An 18,340-nucleotide genomic window follows, 5' to 3' on the forward strand; every position below is an offset into this window, starting at 1 on the left:
TTTTGTGTGTGTGTGTCTTTACAATTTTAATTTATTAAAAATTCATGCATATGTGTGTGTGTGTGTGTGTGTGTGTGTGTGTGTGTGTGTGTGTGTGTGTGTGTGTGTGTGGGTGTAATCCAAAATTTCAGCAGTCTTTTCAGGACATCTAAAGAAGTTGCCTCAAAGTAAAAAAATATAAACTTTTTTATGACTGAACAGTGGTGAGCAAAGTATCTTCAAAACTGAAATTGAATAAGGGGCTAATTTAGCAATAATTTGCTGATATAGACATGCATTTGTTGCTCTACAGCACTGAGACACACTAGAGAATGATAGCAAGGGGGCTGCAGAGCAAGATGCTTCCCAACAGAGGTTGGGGTGCAGCGGCTTTGCAGCTTGATCTCTATCCATAGCCCTTAGCTTGCTGGGCATCGAGGGAGAGAAGAAGAGAAGAGCCATCCACAGTACCACCGAAGCAGCAGAGAGAGCCTTTAGGCGGCTGTGGCTCAAGAGAGGAGTGCCAGTCGCCTGTAGGAGGGTGTATGATGTTGAAAGACTCGAGACACTCATGATTGTAGGAACATTATTGAAGAAGAAAAAGCATCAGTAAGATATATATTTAAAATAAATGTAGTAGTATAATGAAGTAGAACTATATAGTTAGAATAATTAATTAACAGTAGCTTTACTTTGTTCATTCCAACTTCTTCACCGAATCCTGCCACCTTCAGAAGTTCTCTGATGACACACCAATAGTTGGTTGTATTGAAAAGGGTGATGATAGTGAATACAGGATTGCTGTGGGTAACTTTGTCACTTGGACTGAGCTGAACCATTTGCAGCTCAATGTGACAAAGACGAAGGAGCTAATAGCGGAAAACACCAGTGACCCCTGTTTCCATACAGGGGGTCCCTGTGGATACTGTAGAGGAGTATAAGTACCTGGAGGTGTACTTGAATAATAAGTTGGACTGGACAAGAAACACAAAAAGGGTCAAAGCCGACTCTTCTTTCTAAGGAGGCTGAGGTCCTTTAACATCTGCCGGACAATGCTGAGGATGTTTTATGAGTCTGTTGTGGCCAGTGCGATCTTCTTCGCTGTCACATGCTGGGGCAGTGGGTTGAAGATCGCAGACACCAACAGATTAAACGAACTAATCAGGAGAGCTGGTGATGTCATGGGGGAGGAGCTGGACACTCTGATGACCATGGCAGAGAGGAGGATGCTGTCCAGGCCTTCAGTCCATATTGGACAACGTCTCACACCCTCTCTACGACACACTGGCTCTGCAGAGGAGCTCCTTCTGCAGAAGACTCCTCTTACATAGAGCGACACAGGAAATCACTCCTGCTTGCAATCATTAAACTCTATAACACCTCCCTCAGAGAGTCAGACACACCACCTTCTGTAATCTGACACAAACACGGTCAATCACTTTTTGCAGTTGTTGCACATTATTTAACTGTAAATTTGAACTTTTGAACCTTTATATATATATACTCGTTTAACATATGTTGTTTTTGTTTGTTTGTACACCTGGAGTATTGTAACAACAATAATTTCCTCCTGGGATTATTATTAAAGTATTTCTGATTCTGATTCTGAAACACAGACGTTTTTCGACGAGCTACACTCCGGCCCAGTTGGGGGCGGTCAATGCTATGAAGACTTGTTGTGCCTGACATCATGAATGAAACGAGGATAAAGAAGAAAGAGTTCATTACTGTACCTTTTGAATGCTGGATACCGGGGGGTGTACTAACGTTATACCCCCCTACGGTCACAGGCACTGTAAGACAGCAACGCAATGGACAGCAGCTCAGTATTATTAGGTAACACTGCGGCTTGTTTTTAAACGTTGAGCTAGCTTTGGCTAACGGTAGCTGACGGTCCATTCGAGTGGGATAGCTTGCGGAAGTTTTCAGGTGACTTTAACAATGTGAGGAATAAAACAAATGTCAGCACCAAAACTTATGTGTATACATATACACATATATACATATATATATGTATATATGTATACATGTATACAAACACGACGACGACGCTAATTACCGTTAGCTGTCTGGAGACGGTAGCCTAGGTTACTTTACTTTGACCGTTCGAACTACGTCACAGTCCGCGGCGTTACCTAGCAACAGCAAGTGATTGCTGTTTGCTTTAACGGTTTGACTCAAGAAGCCAATTTCAAGTCGCCGTGATGAAAAATAACACTTAACACATTGTTAAACAGGCTTGTTTGCTACTTACGTCAACAGCAGATCGATATTTATGGCTTAACGACGTCTGAAAGTAAGTTTTGAGTCCAGAATATTTGTGGGAAAAACCAATTAATATCTATATAACGCCACCACAACTTGTATATTTTCTAGAGTTTCTGAGTATAAGAGTGATTACAAAACAATTTAATACAATCATATTATCTTATGGCAACATTTGTGCAGGATCTTGTGTTATAATGCCTGCATGATGAAAGTTTTTATTGAAAACCTACATAAATATAGATAAAGGCATTTCAGTTTCATGTTTAATTTAAGTAAATTCTGATTAATTGACTCACTGTGTTTTAGGTGCACTATAGCGCAGATGACATCTAAACCCAAGGCCCAGTTGGCACCCCTGCCACGGACAGAGATCCTTGCGTACTGGGTGCTGTCCTTCGGCTCTCATCTGTATTCTTTCTACCAGCTGCACAGGTTCTCCAAAGGTAAGTTAAATAGACAGAAATTAGTATGTTGGTTCAGTAAAAAGAGAGACAAAAAGGTAAAGAATGAGGCTGTTTTTTTTCCTCCCCTGTTTTGCACTTCAGAGCATGAAGCGGGATTACAGAGAGAATTCCAGTTGGAAAAGGGTCTTTTTAAGGGTTTTAAAAGGGTGAGTTCAATATTAAAAAATGCTGATTAAAAGTTTGTTGTTAATCTAAAGTGTACAGTCCTAATTTATTGTTTTATTGTGTCACAGCACAAATACATTTAGACCATTCCTAGCCTCTTTTCAACAGACAGGTGTGTTTTAAAGACCCGTGGTGATGTTAGTTGTCTTTGTCAGGACCCATTAGACTTTGAGTGGAGTTTCTGGACCGAGTGGGCTAAGAAGTCTTTGCTGTGGACTCTGATTGGTCATGGCGTGATAGCGAGACTGACCGGCACTTTTTACCCCAAGGTAGAAAGTGGCTACTTCAGCACTGTTCAGTTGAATACCACTATTAGGTGGAAGATGTTTTAATCCAATTTTAATGTTTAATCACAGCTCAGGGTGCCAGCACTCACGGCATATGGCCTCCTGGCAGCCAGCAGTTTGTTGGGGATCAAAGGAGTGTGTGTGCTGCTGGTACATCTGGGCTTGTCCTTTTCAGTAGCCCAACTGCGAAAGCCTGCCCTGTCGTGGGCCTGTAACCTGCTGCTGCTCTCCACGCTTTATATCCAGCCACTTCAAGAGATCCAGGTCAGTTGTATCACCTGGATTATACTTGTTCCTGGTTTTGGAGGGGTGTCTTTATCTTGTATTAGAAGGATAAAACAGAAAAGTGACAGCTACTCGATGTGCCTACACTAACATTGTACAGTACTACATATAAGTCAGTTTTGAAAATGAGTCGATGATCATTAAATGTCATGTTTGCAAAGAACACAAGAGGGCACAAGATACCAAGGGGACGTGCAGCCATTTGGCCACTTAGCTCTCCATTATTCCATCTCCATACCACAAGATAAAACATCAAGCAGGTCATTTCCAGTATTTCCTGAAGAATATAAGATTGGGGGAAAAGCTCAGTGTAATAAAAATGAAAGCATAACCACAACAAAGAGATTTTTACTAATATATATTTAATTCAGCACAACAATAAAGACAACAAATTAGAGACCCATGAGTACTGAAGTTCAGTTTTAATCTTAAGAACATGATTGGTTATTGTGGACACTGGCTCTTAGTATTTCACTACATTTAGAGTGATCTAAGAGCATCCTTTAACTGCACAGTGTCTGGCACATCGAGCCAAATGGTTAGAAATTTTAATTTAGTACAGTAAGTGATAAAGCCCTGACAGGCTTATGCATGCTTCTAAAAATCTGCCTCTGTCCCTCATGTGCTCACCCCCCTCCCACACACACCCGAAATTTGACTTTGAAAGCAACGATATTCCCAATGCTGTTAAGAGGGCCTCATTAAAAAGTTGTTTTAAGCATCTGTTTATTAGTGTGTGTTGACAGATTTCCATAACCAGTTGTCTAAAAACTGCTGCAACCTACTAATGCTCTCATTTTGATCCGTGTCATATTTTAAACAAGGCGTGTTTTTATATATTTTTTTGAAAGCTTTCCTAAATTTAGTGTCAAACTGTCACTATTAATATATGGATCCCCCCCAGGAACGTGTTATAAAAATAATTGGCCTTCCTTCTGTATTACACAGAGAGGCTGGTATAAGACAGAGGAGGAACACTATCTGCTTCTCTTCAGTGTTGCTGTCTGTGGTCTCCGCTTCATCAGCTTCAGCCTGGAGCATTGCTGGTGCCCTCTGGACCGTGGTGGAGGTGTGCAGCTCTGTTGGTTGTTTTCATACACCTTCTATCATCCTTTCTTCTACAATGGACCCATTATCACGTACAAAGACTATGTTGAGCAGGTAAGGGAGCCACAACAAAGGCCACTTGTGAAATAAACTGCAATTTAGTCTATTTAGTTATTTCTTCTGGCAAAACATCAGCGTTGAGCTATTTACAAGATGATACAACGTAGTTTTTCAGATTTGTGGAGGAATGGCCACCATTTATTTGGTTTGATGCTGTCAGACTGTCACTTATGCCTGCTTGTTTTCATTCCCATCTTTGGAGTGTATTTATATATCCCAGTATTTATACTTCGTATCCAACCAGCTACCCTTAACAACACTGTCTACACTTGCAGATGCGGAGGCCTGCTGAGGAGAGTGACAGGGACGAATCTGCTTTTAGTTACTTGGTGCTCAGATCAGGTCGGATCATACTGTGGTGGTGCATTGCAGAATACATGATCCATGTCATGTACATGCACTCCATCCAGTCTAATGAGACCTACTTAGAGATTCTTCCTCCTTGGGCCTTGGGTAAGTTGCTGTACTGTATGCATTTTTGTGCTTTCATGTACAGTAATGCTGTGACTTTCAGCTTTACTTCAGGCACATGCTTAAGATGCAGAATTTAAAAACAAGTTTCCTTTGCAGGATTTGCTTGGTTATAAAACCCCATTAGATATGCTAATTGATTCATAATCCAGTCATCATTATCAGTAGTGTGATTTTGTTGACAGGGTTGATGTCTTGTCATGTATTTATTTATTTGCTTTTGCATTTTGTAACAAATTGAAGGCATAATCAGCCAGAGTTAATTTGTAAATGTGGGCTCTATAACAGGAAAATTCTCTTTGGAAAGTATAGAACCTGTCTTAATCATTAAAAAAGTTAATCATATTTTTAACATTTCCTTTCCTTTCTCTCACAGGCGGACTGGCCCTGGCACTCGTCCAGTTCTTTTATGTGAAATACCTCGTGTTGTTTGGCCTTCCATCCATGCTGGCTACTTTGGATAAACTAGTCCCCCCAAAGCTTCCACGTTGTGTTAGCATCATGTACAGTTTCACAGGGATGTGGAGGTAACATCTTGTAGTGCAACCACCTCCACTGCTTTATAGCAAATACAGTATTATATCGATCTTGCAGCATTCCTTAACTATTTGGTGTCTGGAAAAGATTGCATTTTGTTGTATCCCAGAGGAACAGGTAAATCTAAGGTCAAGTGCCTTAAGTGCTCACTGTGCTTTGGCAACATAATTCAGTTGGTCACAGTGAATTGTCTCCTGTCATTACAGGCAATCAGAACAACAGGTCACCTCTGCACCGGGGACATTATATTATTCTTTCAGACTCAACCGAAATGGTTTGTTAACTGTGAGACCAGTAAACCACATTTACATGCCACATTATGTTAGTCGCAGCAAGTAAATCATGAAACAAAACAAAAGCAGTCTACATGTTAAAATCAGCAAAATAAATGGCAATTGTCAGTGTATAACATCATCCAGCAAAAGAGCAATAAAGAGAATTTTACTTTATTTTTCAAGTTAAATGAGTGCTGATGCTTTAGCATGAGCTTGTACACATACACACTTAGTTCTTTTGAGTTATTCCTGTCACACACACACCTCCACAAAGAGTAGACATTATAAAAGAACATTTCACGATGATTGCGACATTTATTAAGCTCATTTCACACTTTTATTACAAGGCAAAGGAAATGACTGTGCCTGGTTTATGCTGAAGGGGTCACAATTGTTCAAGTTAATGAACACACACACGTTGCAGTGCTTGTTACACAGGGGCAAAGCACCTTAATCAGCAAGACCTCAAATAGAAAAGGGCTGAAGACCACAAAGTTCCCACCGCTTGGAAAAAGCAGGACATTCAAGTATATTCAAGAGTGAACATTATGTGTGTTTGTGCTGGCCATTTATGACTTCTGGCTGCTGTCAGTTGCGGTAGGTATTCATTCTAATACGGCAGTTAATAATGAAGGTTATAATCAGTTTTTATTGAAACTGTATTGCATTTCACTGATACCCTTTTTATATCATTGGAGGTTTAATAACAGAAACACCTAACTGTATAATACACAACAGTGCAACAGAATCAGAATCTAAATGCTCCAAAATAATAATAATAAAGTTTATTGATATAGCATCAGAATTAGGTGTTTATTTGACTGAGCATATTAATAACATATCTGAAATTATGCCAGAAAGGCTCATTTTCATCAGTAGTTCTCAAAGAGATTTGATCAAATAGTAAATTAATAGTAGAACAATAATCTTAAAGTTGGATTAGCTCCTTTTAAAAACAGTTTAAACCAAAACTAAACATTATAACCTTCATGAAGGCAGGATTTATTACAGGACTGTTGTATATGAACAAGGTCAAGACTGAACAAACATGCAATGTCAAGTTCTCACAGCAAATCCTCTTCTGTTCCTAAATGTAATTAACAGTGAGAGCACATAAAGTTGAGTAAATAATCTAAAAAAATGCACCGGCTGTAGGCTGGATTGACCAGTGTGCTGACACCGATGCACTCCAATCCAGCCTGCGTGTGCTGAGCTGGCCAGTTTTGACAACATTGATGGAATGCATAAAGCTGTCTACTGACATCATTGACAAAACGCCTTCAGTTTATAGGCAAAAAAAAAGGCCTTTTCTAATCTTCCCAATGACAAAGAAACACACACACACATTCATCATATATCCTGCACACGCCTGGTTTTATATGAAGCCCGGTGCTCAGGTGTTTCTTACTCAGTGCTATATTATTATGTAAATTTGTGACTCAGATATCTTTCTGTGCTCACTCTCAGGCACTTCGACGAGGGTCTGTATCGATGGCTCATCAGGTAAGAGGCACTTCATGAGCTGTGGACAGACTAATTCAGATATTAATGCTTACTAAAATGTGACATGCCATTTAAATCAAATAACAGCTCATCTATCTATCTATCTATCTATCTATCTATCTATCTATCTATCTATCTATCTATCTATCTATCTATCTATCTATCTGAACATCTGTCTGCTCTATATTTATATCCATCTATAGTTTTTGTTGTCTTATATTTGCATGTGTTCCGTTAATTATTGCACACTTACTGTAAAGAGCTCATTTCCTGTCTCACTGAACTTAAAAAAGGTGCCATTCTCCAGCTGCCTGCCTAGCACGGTTCATCATAATGGACAAGGATCGCATTTGCATGGAGGCTTTCTCATGATTATGAGGTTGCACGTTGTTGGTGAACAGTTCTTCTGTTGTGTTACTGTATGCGCACCCTGGAGAAATGCCTCCTTGTTTAATATGTGCATAGGTAATGGGAGCATTATCTCTTTGCTCACTTGTACTTTGGACAACGCACATTATTAGTTCGTCTGCTTTTAATGATGCACACTTGGCTGAATGCAGCCTGTTGGGGGTTTATGGTCGGCTTGGTAGATGTGGGTTGGTACATTAAGGCACAACACAAACAGTTGCACGGTTGTCAGAAAACACACTGTGATTTTCTGTGAAAAGGTTCCCTTGTCTTGGTTATTGTTCGCTAATTAGTTTTTGTGTTGACTGTTTGACGGCGTTCCCTTACATCTGCTTTTCAGATGTTAAATATGAAATGTAGCATATCAGATCTGTTAAAGTGGCTGCAATTAATTTGCTCAAGATTCTTCTCAGGATTTAAATTGCAAATGAAAGTTTCCATTTTAATCTGTGTCCACTGGAAACTGTTTTCCTCTGCTTAATGGCATCACTTGCAATTATCCTACTGCAGATGCAAAATGATACCCATGACACAATGCCCCGAAGTTCCTTCTTGTGAAAGTGCTTTTAAAGAGGTTTTAATGCAGTTCTGAATTTCTGTTGAAATTGTTTGAAGAGCGCTAGATGAGTGCGTAGGTGTTAAATGATGTGCTCTACATGACTCACTGACACCTCGTCTCCCTGGGCAGCTAAGTGGCTCATTCTTCGCCATTCCATTACGCTTTCCCCTCGTCTGTATGCCTCTCTAGGTTCCCCGTTTCACATGCATGTCGTTATCGGCCAACAAAAGAGCTCTCACTGGCTGTTTGATTGAGTTATTACGGCTACTTATGAGAAGAAGCATTTGCATCACAAATCCTTGAGAACATTTGTTGTAAATAAATAAGTAGGGGGTCCGGAAAGAAAGAGCGAGCACCCTGAATGTTTCTATAGGTGCACAGAAACCAACAATGATAGTCGTCAGTGTCTGTGTGCATGTTGTTTACACCATCTGCCTGAGGTAGTCAGGTGTTACATAATACATTTAACCATGGTATTAATCTATATCTAAAAATTATCATATTTTGATTAACAGCTGTTTCTACCTACATCTAAATCACACATAGTATGTTTTAGGTAGTCGCTTTGCTCAAGCTCCAACAGTCTTCCTCTCCCATCTGTTTTTGCACCTACTTTCATCCTCCAATATGGCCAGGCTGGCCACTCTATTTAAGGCTCAGAAAATGCTGGCTCATCTTTCAGGAACATTGATTAGCCACAGGGTGGCTGAGATAATTAGTTCCCCCCGCTCAGCAACACTAGACAGAACGTGATGTTTGTTTCTAAGCGTGTTGGAGTGATGTAACATGTTGAGACGCTTGGTACCTCTGGGACAGTCGATGTTCTCACGGTAAAATTACACGGCAAGTTCTGTGTTAGATATATGCTGTTTGATTAAAATACCTCAGAAAATTAGACTTTGTCTTTAATGTTAAACAGTATTAAGTTTAGACAGCTGCAGTGATTAAGAAAACTCAATGTGATGTAGAAAGTGGGTTAAACGAGTGTCATGGGTTTGGTGTGAATCACAGAAACCACTTTGGAACCGTTAACCTAGTTGCAGCATTAATAACCACTTGAAAGGATTGATAGATATTCCCGGTAGCGTCTCTATTTTTGTGCTGGATGTCAGAGCAACAGTTGTTTGATTAAAAAGTGATCACTTGTGACAGGCAAACCAATTCAATGCAAATTTTCAACCCTCCTTTTGTTTTATGTCTTCACTCTGCAGTACATCTGTCTTGAGATAAGATACTTGAGATAGATCTCCTTGTTATTCTCACTATTTATTTGATTTTGAATCTTCTTTTTGTGTTGGACTGGTTGGTTTTATTCATTCTGATTTATTTTTACATGTTCCAGATACATCTATGTGCCATTGGGAGGGTCAAGGCACGGCCTTCTTTACAAAATGTTCTCCACTGGCCTTGCGTTCGGATTTGTCTGCCTCTGGCACGGTGGCCATGACTACTTGCAGTACTGGGCCCTGATGAATTGGGCTGGAGTTCTTGTGGAAAATGGACTGAAGTCTGTTTTTAACTCATCCTTGGTTCACTCTTTTGTTGTAAGTGTGAACTCCAAAGCAAAAAAACAACATTTTCTACATCAAATATGATCCAGTTTCACTAGAAACAGTGAAATAGTTGGCGGTGTGTGACTTGCTGTAAACTCTTATGTACTTCTCACAGGTGGTTGTACCCGGAGCACAAAGTTACATAGTTTGAGAACAGGCAAAGTGGAAATGACAGAGACATCATTCACCCTATTAGTGTAGCATAAAGACTATTTAAAATCTGCTCTTTTATGATAGAGAAGTTACATAATGTTGCTTTAGGATGTGTGGACATGATGAAATCTTTCCTGTAGCTATAAATAAAGGGGTCATGTAATCTGCTTTAATAAGAGATGATGCCTGCAGCTGTTACAGTAAGTACAGACAGGAGACAAAGTGGTCGGACCTTGTCACATCTAATTTACAGTGAACAGCCAACATTAATGTGACTGTTTCTGATAGATTAACAATAGAGACATTCAAGCTGTTCTTTGGCCTCTAGCCTTTGGAGAAGGTTCATGTTCTCAAACTAATGATAATAAAGCGTGATGACATACTGTGTAATCCTCCTAGTTTATGGTCACACAGTTCATTAATGCCAGGTGCTTTGCTACTCTTTGTTTCTCAGATTTACGGTGAAAATGTCTCGTGCTTCTCCTGCAATTTACTTATTTATTTACTGATTTCCCAGGAGCAGAATTTCTCCGCAGCGATGGCGAGGCGTTGCATTGCTCTTCTCTCTGCCTTCTCCACTGCCATGCTCATCCTCTCTAATCTGGTGTTCCTCGGGGGGATCCACGTTGGCAGAATCTTCTGGAAGCGTGTCTTCGCTCAAGGTAAACTGCCTTCCACAACACTCAATCAATAGGATTTGTGTGTGCCCTTTTTTTTATTTTATTTTTTATTTTGCAGGGTTGTGTTCAATTAGCATCAATCATGTGACAGGTTTGTTGCATTGTAGGATATTTCACATTCTCCCCCACCAGAGGGGACAGCAGCTAAAGATGGTCCGAGAGAGGCCAGCTCACTTAGGCAGAAAATAAAATCATAAATAAAATATAATAAGATGAATTAAAATGCTGTTGCTGTTCAGTACTTCTGTATATTTAGCAATATCCTTCACTGGATGTTGATTATACTGAGGCATTTTAAGCATCTGCATGGACAATCTCTCCTAAATGGAGAGACATCTGTTTCATGGTTGTGCCAGTTCCTATTTTGCTCCGTGTCTTCATTTGGCTCATTTGGTACCTAAAGCAAGATGGCAGGCCCTCCTGAAGTCTTTCTACACATGATACACAGTCTGAGCCGCTGGGTTGGGTGCACAGTCAGTGCCCGGAGCTCAGCTCGCTTCTGATACGTTACCATATAATTGATCAGTGAGAACCGTTAGTTATGCTGAAATAAAATGTATAGTTTACTCCATTTTAAAGCAGCAATAATTGATTTTTTTGGCTGCTTTAGGCAGTGACGTTATCCTTTTTAAATTTTGTACTTTGTGTTAACAATCTGCTACACGTCCAGATCAACATCAGTGTTTATTTGAAGTTTTGTCTCCAGGAAATATCTCCTTTCCTGCTAAATGCTCCGCTATGTTCACCAGCTAATGGCTGAAGTGCTCTGTCTGCCATTTAGTGCTTGCTGTACAGTCTCAAAGATTTGTTGCTGAAAACAGCTGCCTGCCGGAAACTCATGGGACTAAATCAAAACAGTAAAGCTGTCTGCTGTAAAAAACCAAAAGAATGACCTAAAAGACGTTAAAACGGTCTGTATTGCTGAAAAAGACTGCTGTGTTTGGTGATAATTATCTGTGGGTACACATGGTTATTTAATCCATTCTTTATATAAAAATGATTTTAATGAATCCCTGGAAACTACAATATGCTTTCTGTGTGTTAAATTGAATTGGTACCAAATAGAAAGGTTTGGTTTGATTGGGGTTAAAGGTCAAAGTCCAGAGTTCAGTGGCGAGTTGTAAAATCTAAAGGGCTCTGTCATGACTTGCTCATGAATTTATTGCTCTTTTTTCTTATTAATCAATCAGTGCTCCTTAGCCTTTTCTGTATTAGTTCTTCAGTGTAGTGGATTATGTGACACAGTCTTTAGGCTCCTTAAAGTCGAGCCTAAGTAGCTCAGGTGATACCTTTTGTCAGGCTGCTTAGGCTCGGCTTTTTCCAGTCACCAGTTAAGCTTTTATAGTGTGACAGTAAAAATTTGTTGGCAGGATCCCAGCAAATTGTGCAGAACTTTTTTCTTCTTCTAGCACTCCTGACCCACTTCACACACACATCACTGTAGACCGTATAAATAAGTGAACAGAACCCCTAAAAATAAGGTCAGGGTGTTTTGAAAGTACCATTTCTGCTGTGAATTATTCACAGTAAGAACTAGAAACTAAATCGAGAATCTCAGTTTGCTTTCATGGTGATTCATTTGGACCATTAATAAATAAATAAATAAATAAAATAAAAATAAAGTTACAACATGGCACTGCCTGATGCTCGCTTTAAAAATTCAAATAAAACATTGAACAGATTATTTTGTGGCTTTCTGTGAGTGCTTGTGTTTCTGTACTGAAATATAATGCATCCGGAAAAATGCCTAAAAAAAAAAGAGAGAGAGAGTGTCTGGAAAAATAAACCACTGAGGGGGAGATGTGGTTTCCTTAATTACCATGAGATCAATGCTTTTAAATTGCCAACCTGTCTGGAATCTTTACTGGTTCAGGCAGTAGCGAAATTGCACTCTGACCTCCGGTACACTTATCACACTGTCTATAGTCGTATATGCTGACTGAGCATGTGCAGTGTAAAGTGTAACGTCACTGCATAAGGAATTGTTATAATGAGTGGACACAGTGCTTCGTATTAATTCAAAATAAAGAATGACATTTAAAGTTGTATTAGCTGGAATGAAAGTCTCCTTACCTCGCCGATCCTTTATCCACGGTTATATTTAAAGTTACAACTTAAAGGTCCAGTGTGTAGGATTTAGTTGCATCTAGTCAAATCACTGCATTGATGATCTTAATTAGTGTAAAGGAGAAACAACACCTGAAGGGCCCTGTCAGTATTAGTCAGTATTTAGTTTGTCTGTTGTGGGCTACTGTAGAAACATGGGGTTTCAACATGGAGGACCCACTCCCACTGTAGATATAAAATGATATAAATGGATTATATATGAATGAAAACATAGTTATGAATATTATTTTCTATGTCTGCCTTATTCTGAAAATAGAGCCCCCCAATCTTGCACAGTGGACCTTTTTAAAAGTGTTTTTTTTAGTAATTAATCGATACTTCTGCTTATATTTTTATGTACTTCTCTGCAATTGTGATTACATTCAAACCATACAAAGACTACGCTGAATGTATATTTATTTTGCTTTACTCTGCGTTCTATTTCTAATTTTACCTTAGTTTTTAAAAGTTATAAATAAAACGTCCAACAATGTTTTCTACCTTAGAAATAAATCAGTGGCTTGAGCCCCTTTGAGTATATTTTGAACTTTATCTTGTTCACCAGTAGACTTAAATAGACACATTTGTAATTAGTGGGCTGATGGCAATGTCATTAGTTTTGCAGGTGCTAGGAGGTTAGATGAAAAGTAAGTGATCAGAATTCATCCTGAAGGGGAACATGAATGTCTGGACCAAATTTCAGTTGAGAACAGTTGTTAAGACATTTTGCTTAAAACCAAACGTGAACATCATATGGAGCAAAATTTGAAAGAAGTAATCAAGAGTTGCACAAAAGACTTATTTAATGGCAATCCTTCCAAAATGTTTAGATTTCAGTCTTCGGTCAGGCTAAATTGTTAACACACACACACACACGAGTTGTCCATTTCTTCTCTCGGTCTAATGATAATGGAAGTTGTTCGTCTCTTCTGAAGTACAGTCCCACCAATCAGCTTGATATTTTGCTTTTGAGTTGCCTCTCTGCAAGTGGCCTTTTCACCTCGTCTGAACTCGAAGTACTCAGTTAATCAAGTGGCAAAAGAAACTGTGGTGTAATTGCAGCACTTGTTCATATCAGCCACAGTAATGTGCAACTGGTAGAAATTGGGCATTCTTGTTTAAGTTTGTCCACTCTCCATCTTTTTGCCAGAGTTTAATAATTAATAGTTTTCCTGAGAGTGACAGAGCCTGGAAACAACACTGCTACACTCCAAATTAGTTGGCTAGTGGTGTATGCTTCCCTTCTGTTTTTCACTGTTAGTTTGAAGTCAGTAACAGCCAAAGTTGGATGATAGGTTGGTGAATATATATTTCACACTGAGGGCGCTAATGAAATTTACATACCTGCAAAGACTGAACGCTGGGACGTCTTGGCATGACAGCAAGGCTTACTCATAGTGCACGCGGGGCCTCGGGCTAAAAGGCTTTGAATGATTAATTTCTATGTCAGAAGCGCATAAGATTTCAAAAGTGCGCATGAATCTTGTTCAGATTTGATGTAATATGATTAAAGTAACGTTATTAATTAGCTGGCATTTACTGGAAACATCATCAAGGCTCCTTTTTAAAGACAAATGCAAACAAAGAATTATGCTCATTTCCTGCATACTTAAGTTTTGTGTTGTGCAACTATCATCAAAACATGCCTTTTCCAGCCTTAGCCTGTGTAACCGTGCTCTTCCGGCAGACAGGAAACTGACAGTACAGCTGTGCATAAAGTAGCTCGTGTGTGTACGTGAATTAGATTTTGACATGAATAGAAAAGAATAGACCATTGAAAAGCATTGAGGGTGCAGGTGCAGGTTACTGAGATAATCTGGAGGCAAGCCAGTTGAGGAGGAGGTGCAGACAGCTGTCCTTACCTGCCTGCACGACCCTCTAAGAAGCAGCTATAAATAGAACAAGAGAACAATGGTAACACAACACTGTACAGCAGAGAACTGACCAGATGACGACTGCTACTACGACTACTACTACTACTACTACTACCACCTACTGCTGCTATTGTCTCTCTAGCTCCTGTAAAAGAATGCAAGTCTTTGTAGTTATTGCCTTGAAAAGCATCAGTACACAGGACTTCCTTTTTTGCTGATTTCATTTGTCAGTATTCATAAAGGTAAATGTGCCCTGACTCAGTGTAAAATGAGTTAAGGGCTGCATCTTCAGTGAATCCACTATGTAATCCTGATTTATTTATAAACCTGTTTTTCTTTTCGTGTCAGGTTGGTCTACCGTGGCTCCACCTATGCTGGCTTTTCTCTACTGTTTTGCTCAGATCGGACTTGAGCGGACTTCACACCCACCATGAGTCACCTTGACTTTGTGTTAGGGTAAGAATCCCTGCTACCGGACAACCAGAACAAACCGCTGAGTCCAGTGCCTTGTCCTTAACCCGGCCACCGCCGGTCGCTGTGGCGAACCTGGCTCGTAGCCACACAACCTGTGCAAACTTGGCTGAAGTAGCAGCTGAGCAGCCACTTTTTTCACAAACCTGCAAGACCAGACAAAATCTGCCTGTAAGCTAAGACTTGAAGGGTCAGCGTTGATTCCTCCTGAGGAAAGAGTGCACACAAACTGTAATAGAATGAGTAAAGCTGTAAATTCAGGGCAGTTTCCAGTGGAAGCATTTGCAGCGTTAACTTTCCTACCCAACAAGCTTCACTGAATCATTTCCATTCGGAGAAACAATAAAAGAAAATGCGGACATTGAATCTGTCTTGGTTCTACGACTCCGATAAGGTAATGCTCAGTGGTGCAGTACGCTGGAGAAATGCTAATTATATTTACTGTCCTCCTTTTAGTGCGCCATAATAAACATTGTGTATTCAGAGGTAGACAATAGGCAGAGGAGACTGAATAGAGCAGCTTGAACCTGATCAATGTTATTATTTCCTCTACAGATCTAATTTGGGTGAAGTAGAATGACACTAATATTAGTCGATGTATTGCTGAAAGGCTCTAGAGGGACTACACACTATCTTTTAATTCTACACCGTAACAATGGTGGATGACATTTATCCAGTGGAATGCAGATGTAAGCTTTTTTTTTTTTCCCTCCGAGGATGAATAAACCACAAGCTGTAGCTTTCTTTTTCGCTAATGTGTTGATATATAACACCTCCAAAATGTCAACTTTACAATAACCCATTCCACGTTCAGCTGTCAAGTTTCATTCTTTTGAATATCCATCTATCTAATAATGTTATAATGGATATTATCCAGCAAGTCGCACCCGGTGGTGTGCATGTCCTCACACAGACACAGTCAAGATGATGTAGATGCTCAAAAGTGTTTCGGGGTGTGTCTCACCGTTGATTAAAGTCTTTGTAAAGTGAGAATAAATACGTGTTCTGAGTTTGTCAGTGTTATTAATCACCCAGCCAAATTTGAATGAACAGAAGATGTCAACTTTTCAGAAAGTGTTAAATTTATTTATTTTAAGCTTAATGACAGATTTGAAAAAGTATTTTTAAAGAATAAAACTGATGTAATTCTATATTTCTAAATATTTGCTGTCCTGTCTGTTTTAAACAACACTAGTTTTTAGTAAATGTTTCTCAAACAGAAGTAAACTGACACTAGTTTTTAGTAAATGTTTCTCAAACAGAAGTAAACTGAGTAAAATGTGTATTTTAGTGGATTAATACATAGTTGGTGCTTTATTGAGGGACAGTGTTATGTTAGAGCGACATATCATAATAAAGGACAGTGTGTATGTTTGTTCATACTACTGAAGGAACTTGTCTCATTGATGTACATTCGGATGGCACGGAAGGGGGAAAAAAACATATCAGGCTGTGACAACATCAGTGAGAATAATTAAATTAGTTGTTTTTGGTCTTTTAATGAGATTCGCTGACAGTAAGAAGAATAAAGAATATCTCCACAACTCCTTTAAGGAGGTCAAAGACATCTGTCAGATTATTGGAAGTCTTCAAACATTGAAATCACTGAACACTGGAGGCACGGAAAGAGATAAATGTGATTTTCACATAGGTAGGTAAATAACCAATCAGCTGATACTATTTTAAAAATAGATGATTTGTTATTACTTTTGTGATAAGTACCACACTAAATAATTTACTCTGTAAAAATCCAGTAGAGAATTATTAGTTTGTCACAGATTTTTTAATGACCACTTCTTAAAAGGACGCTGCTTTGAGAAAAAAAAAGATTTATCTGTGCCTTTTTGTATCTTTTGAGCTTGCAAAGTGTGAAGTGGCACAAAACAATCCAATCCTCTTTATTATTCTCAGTGCACAGAAAGAAGAGCAAACAGCTTCAGGGTATTGCTTTCATGAATATCAGAATTTTAAGTGATTTTTTTTTTCTTGCTTTAGTGAATTTTAAGTTGGAGGTGCCGTCGTTGAGATTCATCATTAACATAAATCTCTCACATCGCCTTTGGTCTTCTGGTTGTTTGTCTTGGCACAATTTACTGCTGCAACCATCTTACCTGCACATGTTTGAATTTTTTTTTATCTCGACGTCCTGCTGAGGTGTTCCCATTAGTTGATTTCTACTCTGAGGATTATCACCTTCTCAGTTGCAGTAAGTAGGATCAACGTGAGCAGTGGGGTCAGCTCTGAGGAATCCTCTTAAACGAGCACAAAGGTGTGAGGTTTATCTGACGTAAGAAGATCAGCAGAAGGGTACACCTGCTGAGTTACACTTTCTGTAGAGTGCCCTTATCGCTGAGGAGAGGAGCTAAAACACAAAGACTGACATTTCTCAGCGGTCAGAACGGACGGCTATACGCTGCTCTCAAGAGAACAGACTGGGTACAGTATGTATAAAATATTTATTATGAATATTACAGTATGTCACAGTTCATAACAAAGAGTTCCCATTGTGCTTGAAATAGATAACATTTCTCATCACATGACATGTGAACATAGAGGCATGTGCATATTACATAAACCGTACACTGAATTCAAACTTTTCTCTTTCTTAAGAATCTAAACATTGCAATATCATTTGTGCATATATATATACTATGTATGTAGGGTTTTATAACTAGGCAGCTTTCCAGGGCTGACCACAAAAATAGTTGTTTGTTCAAATCATTTCAAAGGAGCGACAGTAATTTGGATATTAAACACTGCTTTTCTCGATGCAGGCCTGGAAAAAGAGGGGAAAAATGAAGGCACAGTGTCGCATGCTTCTCGGTAGCAATCACGGATAATGACTTTAATAATATCAGGGTTAATGTTAATGGAGTGCAAGTGCAGTACTGTTTAAAAAAAGAAAAAGAAAAGAAGTCCTTTTCACTTGGTAGCTTAAGATTTCTCATATTTTTGTCACCGTTTATAAATGTTACAGCACAGAACTACATATTGCTCTCAGGGATCTTGTCTGAGTTTTAGAGTGCACCTACATGCCATTTTAGTGCTGTATATTTATGGTGTCGGTAAAAAATTCAGCCTCTTGAGACAGGCGTGAGTGAAAGTACCCTCCACATGCCATATCTTCAAATAGTG

At 39.2% G+C, this 18,340-nt stretch overlaps 1 protein-coding gene across 6 annotated transcripts; it reads left to right on the forward strand.

The window, feature by feature from the left end:
* The first annotated feature begins 1,609 nt into the window (after positions 1–1,609).
* hhat (hedgehog acyltransferase) lies at positions 1,610–16,215 on the forward strand. 6 transcript variants are annotated; one of them, XR_003462323.1, is made up of 12 exons: positions 1,610–1,815; positions 2,554–2,690; positions 2,793–2,857; positions 3,032–3,145; positions 3,233–3,427; positions 4,397–4,609; positions 4,891–5,068; positions 5,463–5,613; positions 5,830–5,897; positions 7,366–7,401; positions 10,592–10,736; positions 15,083–16,215. XR_003462323.1 is itself a non-coding variant. In XM_010739212.3 (12 exons), the coding sequence occupies exons 1-12, from the start codon at positions 1,670–1,672 to the stop codon at positions 15,166–15,168; spliced, it is 1,668 nt and encodes a 555-aa protein (XP_010737514.3). In that variant the 5' UTR covers positions 1,610–1,669; the 3' UTR covers positions 15,169–16,215. The 6 variants fall into 6 exon arrangements, 4 of the variants coding, with proteins under 4 accessions (XP_010737514.3, XP_010737516.3, XP_019109270.1 ...); XR_002041538.2 differs by lacking the exon at positions 15,083–16,215 and adding an exon at positions 9,711–9,912 and having other exon boundaries at positions 10,592–10,730; XM_010739212.3 differs by lacking the exon at positions 5,830–5,897 and adding an exon at positions 9,711–9,912.
* The last annotated feature ends 2,125 nt before the right edge of the window (positions 16,216–18,340 follow it).

This window comes from Larimichthys crocea, chromosome III (genome assembly GCF_000972845.2).
Source record: "Larimichthys crocea isolate SSNF chromosome III, L_crocea_2.0, whole genome shotgun sequence".
Classification (NCBI taxonomy): Eukaryota; Metazoa; Chordata; class Actinopteri; family Sciaenidae; genus Larimichthys; species Larimichthys crocea.

What these genes read in the sequence shown, in the direction of transcription:
- hhat (XM_010739212.3), top strand. Translation starts at nt 1,670, where the DNA reads ATGAATGAAACGAGGATAAAGAAGAAAGAGTTCATTACTGTACCTTTT. An exon ending in AGTTTCACAGGGATGTGGAG is followed by an intron (nt 5,614 to 7,365) that starts GTAACATCTTGT and finishes GCTCACTCTCAG; the next exon opens with GCACTTCGACGAGGGTCTGT. An exon ending in CCTTGGTTCACTCTTTTGTT is followed by an intron (nt 9,913 to 10,591) that starts GTAAGTGTGAAC and finishes CTGATTTCCCAG; the next exon opens with GAGCAGAATTTCTCCGCAGC.